Source organism: Chanodichthys erythropterus, chromosome 4 (genome assembly GCF_024489055.1).
Source record: "Chanodichthys erythropterus isolate Z2021 chromosome 4, ASM2448905v1, whole genome shotgun sequence".
NCBI lineage: Eukaryota > Metazoa > Chordata > Actinopteri > Cypriniformes > Xenocyprididae > Chanodichthys > Chanodichthys erythropterus.
The window spans coordinates 18829959-18838044 of record NC_090224.1 but is presented as its reverse complement, the minus strand read 5'-3'; the positions used below and the strand labels follow the sequence as shown (position 1 = coordinate 18838044).

General features: G+C 35.1%; 1 protein-coding gene across 1 annotated transcript; it reads left to right on the top strand.

Annotated features, from left to right (window-relative positions):
* Nucleotides 1-2562: 2562 nt before the first annotated feature.
* Nucleotides 2563-5849, top strand: tmed10 (transmembrane p24 trafficking protein 10). Its single transcript, XM_067383278.1, has 5 exons — nt 2563-2812; nt 3401-3521; nt 3692-3765; nt 4652-4778; nt 5432-5849. Exons 1-5 carry the CDS (start codon nt 2627-2629, stop codon nt 5551-5553), a joined length of 630 nt encoding a protein of 209 aa, XP_067239379.1. The 5' UTR covers nt 2563-2626; the 3' UTR covers nt 5554-5849.
* Nucleotides 5850-8086: the final 2237 nt, after the last annotated feature.

Below are 8086 nucleotides of genomic sequence, written 5' to 3'. Positions count from 1 at the left end.
ACTTTAGCATGATAGGCATATCGCCTGAACAAAAGTGCCCTAACTGCACAATGTTGCCCTGAGGCAACAAACAAAAAAAACACAGTTTTAGTATATAAATAAAAACAAAGTAAGTATTTTATTAATCAAACATACTTCTTTACATATTGATGCACATGCATATATTTTTTATATAAAGATATTTAATTTTAAACATGTTAAACAGTGCAATTTATCTCACCAATTTGTGGCACTGTGTCCCATGGAGCTTTGCTTCCTAAAATGGCTGCTCCATCCCCAAACAAAAGGCTACACCCACTTCAGCCCATCATTTTATTAAACAGACATGTCAGGTGATCATGTATGTAGACATTTTTTAATTAAAAAAAATAAGGGCTAAACTAAAAGTAATCAAAAAGTAGTCAGATTATATTACCTTCAATGTGTAATGTAATGGATTATGTAACTACAATTTTTGTCATCGGTAACTGACCGCAATTTGTAAGTAATCTACCCAGCACTGATCATAACTTAGATTAAAACCATATACACTACCAGTCAAAAGTTTGGAAACATTACTATTTTAAATTTTTTTGAATGAAGTCTCATATGCTCATAAAAGCTGCATTTATTTAATAATAAATACAATAATATTGTGACATATTATTACAATTTAAAATTATGGTTGTCTGTTTTAATATACTTTAAAATATAATTTATTTCTGTGATCAAAGCTGAATTTTCAGCATCATTACTCCAGTCCTCAGTGTCACATGATCCTTCAGAAATCATTCTAATATGATGATTTGATACTCAGTTATTATCAATGTTGAAAACAGTTGTGCTGCCTAATTATGTGGAAACCGTGATACATTATCTTCAGGATTCTTTGATGAATAAAAGGTTAAAAAGAACAGCATTTATTCAAAATATAAATCTTTTCTAACAATATAAATCTTTACTATCATTTTTTTTTTTTTTCAATTTAACACATCCGTGCTGAATAAAAGTATTAAAGGGTTAGTTCACCCAAAAATGAAAATTCTCTCATTTATTACTCACCCTCATGCCGTTCCACACCCGTAAGACCTTCATTAATCTTCGGAACACAAATTAAGATATTTTTGATGAAATCCGATGGCTCCGTGAGGCCTGCATAGGGAGCAATGACATTTCCTCTCTCAAGATCCATTAATGTACTAAAAACATATTTAAATCAGTTCATGAGTACAGTGGTTCAATATTAATATTATAAAGCGATGAGAATATTTTCAGTGTATCAAATCAGCGGTTCAGAACGCCAAAGTCACGTGATTTCAGCAGTTTGGCGGTTTGACACGCGATCCGAATCATGATTCGATATGCTGATTCATAACGCTCCCAATCTTCCTGAAGCAGTATTTTGAAATCGGCCATCACTAAATAAATCGTTATTTTGTTTTTTTTGGTGCACCAAAAATATTCTCGTCGCTTTATAATATTAATATTGAACCACTGTACTCACATGAACTGATTTAAATATGTTTTTAGTACATTAATGTATCTTGAGAGAGGAAATGTCATTGCTCCATATGCAGGCCTCACGGAGCCATCGGATTTCAACAAAAATATCTTAATTTGTGTTCCGAAGATGAAAGAAGGTCTTAAGGGTGTGGAACGGCACGAGGGTGAGTAATAATTGACAGAATTTTCATTTTTGGGAGAACTAACCCTTTAATGTCTTTCAAAAAAAGAAAGAAAAAAAATAATGACCCCAAACATTTAAATGGTAGTGTATGTTGTTACAAAAGATTTCTATTTTAAATAAATGCTGTTATTTTTTAACTTTTTATTCATCAAAGAATCCTGAAAAAGTATCACAGGTTATAAAATAACATTAAGCAGCACAACTGTTTTCAACATTGATAATAACTGAGTATCAAATCATCATATTAGAATGATTTCTGAAGGATCATGTGACACTGAAGACTGGAGTAATGATGCTGAAAATTCAGCTTTGGTCACAGGAATAAATTATATTTTAAAGTATATTAAAACAGAAAACCACAATTTTAAATTGTAATAATATTTCACAATATTACTGTTTTTTATGTATTTATTATGAAGTAAATGCAGCCTTAATGAGCATAAGAGACTTCATTCAAAAACATTAAAAATAGGTAGTGTATTTTAAATAGTAAATAGTATATTTTCAAGTTGGCAGTGTTGTTTTCAAGCTCAGTGCATGTTTTCAAAGTTATTTTAGTTTTTTTTACACTAAATATGAGCAACAACACTCACCTCAGAGACAGTGAATCGAGCTGAGGCACTAATTACATTCCCAGATAGATCTGAAATACAATAGAATAGATCAAGTGTTAAAGGCCTTCAAATGAACATTATTTTGTCCCCCAAAACCGAATTTGTTTCATTTTGACACATACGAGGGTATTTTTCAAGTGCCAATTTCGGAGCTTGCTTCAAAATGCACAAAGTAAAAGAACAAACATTTTTGTAAGTGTGTTCTAGAGACGTCCATTGATCTCCACGAGCAGGCGCTCTAGATACACTGAGAGAATCGCAGAGGCAGTGCGCATGCGCGGAACGAGAGCGCAGGCGCAGTGAGCAGCTCGACCCGGGCCTGCAGTAGTGGAGCGATCAGCTCGTCATGGCGCGGTTCCGTGTGCTTTCGCTCTCGATCTCACTGTTGTTTGTGGTTCAGTCGGTCGTGTCGATCTCATTCTACTTACCGGTGCGCAGCAGAAAGTGTCTGCGGGAGGAGATCCATAAAGACGTGCTCGTGACCGGAGAATACGAGATCAGCGAGCAGCCGAACACTAAAACCAACCTGAAGGTGACGTCACATTAACACATCTACAGGATTAACGATTTAAATATTCACACAAACAATCGTTACAGTTATAATCAACTATTACATTACGTTTGACTGGGGTTTTTAGTTAATTTGTGATGATTGTAGCGGTTCTGTGAGTTTAAACTCAATGCCTTATGGTAGTGCTACATGGCGCTTCCTGGTTGGACGGTTGAATTAACTTCGTTTTTAATAACATTAAGCGGGTTAAATAAATCAGATGACTTATGTAAATGACATTTAGCATTATAAGGTGTGTAAAGAAGGAATGCGGATCAAGTTTGTGTGTTTTCCCTCGGATCTCATTCACTCTAGTTATAACACGTCAGTCTTATTTCCATACTCACCAGCACGAGTATTATAGCTTATAAAATACATGTTAATGTAAAAAGATTGAACTAAACATTATTGATCAGAGCTGAATTCAATAATAATTTAATTATGATAATAATAACAACACATTTCTGGCCTTTATAATGCCTTTTGACCTTACTTACAATACATGTATAGATGTTTTATATATTTGTCTGTTTGGATTTTACTGAATATCAAATGTTGTAACCCTGTTAGATCACAGACTCCTCTGGACACATCCTCTATGTGAAAGAAGATGCAAGCAAAGGCAAGTTTGCCTTCACCACAGAGGACTATGACATGTTTGAGGTGTGCTTCGAGAGCAAGTCACCTATGGGTGAGTGATTCACACGTCTGCAAACTTCTCAAACTGTAGCTTTTGATGAAAATATAGGTCCTTGGCTGACATATGGTGATGCTATGATGGTAGATTGATGATAATCTGATTCTGAATTAGCACTGATATGCTGTATGCATTCATGACTGTTGAATTTCTCTTAATTTTAGGAACTGGAAGAGTTCCTGACCAACAGATTAACTTGGACATGAAGCACGGTGTTGAGGCCAAAAATTATGAAGAGGTGCTTTCTAATGCTTAACTTTTATTTGCCTATTTATATCATTTGTGATTCGGAATTCTAGACTACACTTCCATTCAAATGTTTGGGGTTGGTAAGATTTTTTTAAAAGATTTTTTGGATGAAGTCTCTCTTGCTCACCAAGGGTGCTTCATTTGTGCATTTATACCTGTGATCAAAGCTGAATTTTCAGTATCATTACTCCAGTCTTCAATGTCACATGATCCTTCAGAAATCATTCTAATATGCTGATTTGCTGCTTAAGAAACGTTTCTTATCATAATCAATTGCTTTGTTTCCATTCAAAGTTGCAAAATTGGACTATTGCATAACATTTGAGAATAAATCTCATGTGTGCAAGAGAAAACTGGCACAAAATATCTGTAATAAAAATGGAAGTTGCTGCAATCAGGGAGGCCACCGTCGCTTTTTTCCTCCTTTATAAATGACTTGCATCTCAGAGTGCGCAGGCGAAACACAATAAATTATTCTGAAAGGGAATTATGCGTAGCTTGGCCTTACATCTTGTATTTTATGTGAAATCCCAAAATGTGCATAATAATAGGTTGATGGAAGCATAGCTATTGTTGAAAACCGTTGTGCTACTTAATATTTTTGTGGAAACTGAACATTTTTCAGTATTCAATAGTAAATATAAATTTCAAAAGAACAGCATTTATTTGAAATAGAAATGTTTTGTAACATTATAAATGTCTTTACTGTCACTTGATTAATTTAATGCATCCTTGCTGAATAAAATAATTAAAAAAAAAATCATGCTGACCACAAACTTTTGAACGATAATTTACATTGCATTTGGGGATTATCCTCACCTACTTTTAAAGGCAGATTTGGTTTGAAGTCATTCTGATTGTGCCGCTTTGTTCAGATTGCCAAGGTAGAGAAACTGAAGCCCCTGGAGGTGGAGCTCCGTCGGCTGGAGGATCTTTCTGAGTCTATTGTCAATGACTTCGCCTACATGAAGAAGAGAGAGGAGGAGATGAGAGATACTAATGGTAAGAACCAACCCACTGAAGTTTAGTACCACCTCTAAGCAAGATCGGATAAAGGGCCCTGTTTACACCTAGTGTTAAGATGCGTTTTAGTTGATCGGATGACGAGTAGACGAGGGAGACACATTCCCGTTTACGCCTGGTGTCTCTTTTGTCCACTTTCAACCACTTCTGTCCTGATTTCTTCAAGGGGAGGGTCTATGGGTGGCTAAATGTGTGGGTCTTTTGGACAAAATAAGCTTGGGCAATTTACATATGACGGAAAAACATACCGAGAGCTTTAGCTTTCGTTTCTGCTATAAAAGCCGAACGAATGAAGTGAGTGTGTGTTAGAAATCAGGAATGGTGAGAGAAAAGTTTCTTCTTCAAACTAAACGTCGGTTTTCAGCTAACAAAGTTTAAATCCCGCCTCGCTAGCACGCTTTCCATTATGTTTATGCATTAGGTCAGTAGGCGGAAAGTTCAAACACATTCGACCACATGAGCATCTACACTACGAAAGCAACCCAGTCAAATTTTAGACCCCGTTTACACCGATCAACCAAAATGCATATTAATACCAGGTGTAAACGGGGCCAGAATGTCTTCTAAATGAACAAATATAGATGCAGTATTTTGTGTATGAATTGTTTCTGACGTCCTGTCATGTTTTGCAGAGTCCACCAACACACGCGTGCTGTACTTCAGCATCTTCTCTATGTGCTGTCTGATCGGTCTGGCCACATGGCAGGTCTTCTACCTGCGCCGTTTCTTCAAGGCCAAGAAGCTCATTGAGTAAAATCTGCCTGAGCAATCAGGGACCCAGAACTACTTCCTGACATCAGAACCTCCGGCCCCTGACATTTGCTTTGCCCCGGCGATCCGTTCTGGTCGCCACGGGCGACCTGAAGTTTATCGGGAGTGGACGTGCATCAGGGAATTCTCTGGGAAGCGTTTGATGCTCGACGGCCAAATTGTCTTTCAGTGCGTGTACATTTTTGATACAAGCTTGCTCGGTATCATTTTGAAAAAACACCCAGTCTTTCAAAAAAAAATTCTGCTTTTTTTTTTTTTTTTTTGTGTATTTATACTAAATGACAGCACAAGCCCCTATAACTGATAAAACATGCGCTCCTGTGAGAGAAACTTTGTGGTCATCTGTCGGTTATTGAATGTGTGTGTTAATTACTGTAATTATTATTTGGAAGGATAGAATGATTGTTTCAGCCTTTAGTCACAAAGTTCTCATGAACTGATGTGTTTAGCTATCTTTCAAAGACTTGTTTTTGAAAATGCAAAGCCATTTTGTCAAAATGAAGTCCCACTCACTGTAAGTGAAGAGCGAATGCACATCAGAGCTTCAAACTAAAATTGACCATTTTGACTTTGAGAAATTTACTAATTTTTTTTAAAGCAGTTTTATTTTGGGGGGCAGAATCTCATTTTAGTTTGTTTATGGGAAAGCCTGAGTTCACCTGTAATTAAAGTCTTTATTTGTTGATTGTTAGTTGTTAGTTTCTCCACAGACTGAATAAATGCTCAATCCAACAGAACTCCTGCAGTGGGTGTGTAAATGCCATCATTGCTGCCCCATCAATTCTGGTGTCTTCAATGGTTTGATTTGTATTTGACGGATCAAACTAGACTTTCAGTTTTGGATTTTCTCTTCTTTTCAAATGCTTTTATGGAATAGTGGTTACACATGTCCTGGGTGGAAGGTTCGGATCAGATTTATTATTATTATTATTATTTGCTGCCAGTGGTTTAATTCTTTGCTCCAGTGTTCAATCTTTTTCAACAGCAATGTTTTTCTTCTGATTAATTTTGGTGAAAGTGGATTTCAGAAATATAATTGGCTTGTAATTCAATAAAAATTGTTAGTAAAGTATTTTGGGTGTTTGTCGGTTACTAACGAATGAAGTTGTGATGTAAACTCGGACATGGCAGCAACAAAGCAGAACTTAGTCATTATGATCAGAGAGGATCTGAACTATGATTAAATTAAAAGAAAATGTTTGTAAGACAGATTCCTATTCTAAGCAATATAATTACACATTTTGAATAAGGACATGAAAATAGACCCAATAATAAAACAATAACTATTAAAAGCAAAGCTCAGCATATACAGACATGCTTTTTTTTAGCCACATAACAGTATTAAAATGATAACAAACACTGCATATATTATGGAGAATATTCTAATAGGCTAGAAGAAAAATGATGTGAAATACGTTTTAATTGATTGCTTTTGATTGAGCAGCAAATCAGCATTTATTCAGCAAGGATGCATTAAATTAAGTGACAGTAAAGAGTTTTATATTGTTAAAAAACATTTCTATTTCAAATAAATGCTGTTTTGAACTGAAAAATATTCACAGTTTCCACAAAAATATTAAGTAGCACAACTGTTTTCAACAACAGCTATGCTTCCATCCACCTATTATTTTAGGATAACACATAAAAAATGCAGGATGTAACGCCAAGTCATTTATGATGGAGGAAAAAATAGCTACATTGGATCTCCCGATTGCAGCATTTCATTTTTATTGCAGATATTTTGTGCCAATTTCTCAGGAAGAGACGATTTTTTCTCTTGAACACATGGGCTTTTTTCTTAAATATTTTATGCAATATTTAATTTTAGGCAGAATATTTTAATTTTGCTTAAATTCACAACTTTGAATGGAAACATTGATATTGATAATAATAAATATTTCTTGAGCAGTAAATCATCATATTAGAATGATTTCTGAAGGATCATGTGACACTGAAGACTGGAGTAATGATGCTGAAAATTCAGCTTTGATCACTGGATATAAATTACATTTTATAATAAATTTAAATAGAAAACAGTTACAAACCCAATTCCAAAAAAGTTGGGACACTGTACAAATTGTGAATAAAAATGGAATGCAATAATTTACAAATCTCATAAACTTATATTTTATTCACAATAGAATATACATAACATATCAAATGTTGAAAGTGAGACATTTTGAAATGTCATGCCAAATATTGGATCATTTTGGATTTCATGAGAGCTACACATTCCAAAAAAGTTGGGACAGGTAGCAATAAGAGGCCGGAAAACTTAAATGTACATATAAGGACCAACTTGCAATTTATTAGGTCAATTGGCAACATGATTGGGTATAAAAAGAGCCTCTCAGAGTGGCAGTGTCTCTCAGAAGTCAAGATGGGCAGAGGATCTCCAATTCCCCCAATGCTGCGGCGAAAAATAGTGGAGCAATATCAGAAAGGAGTTTCTCAGAGAAAAATTGCAAAGAGTTTGAAGTTATCATCATCTACAGTGCATAATATCATCCAAAGAT

What these genes read in the sequence shown, in the direction of transcription:
- tmed10 (XM_067383278.1), top strand. Translation starts at nt 2,627, where the DNA reads ATGGCGCGGTTCCGTGTGCTTTCGCTCTCGATCTCACTGTTGTTTGTG. An exon ending in ACACTAAAACCAACCTGAAG is followed by an intron (nt 2,813 to 3,400) that starts GTGACGTCACAT and finishes TAACCCTGTTAG; the next exon opens with ATCACAGACTCCTCTGGACA. An exon ending in CGAGAGCAAGTCACCTATGG is followed by an intron (nt 3,522 to 3,691) that starts GTGAGTGATTCA and finishes TCTTAATTTTAG; the next exon opens with GAACTGGAAGAGTTCCTGAC.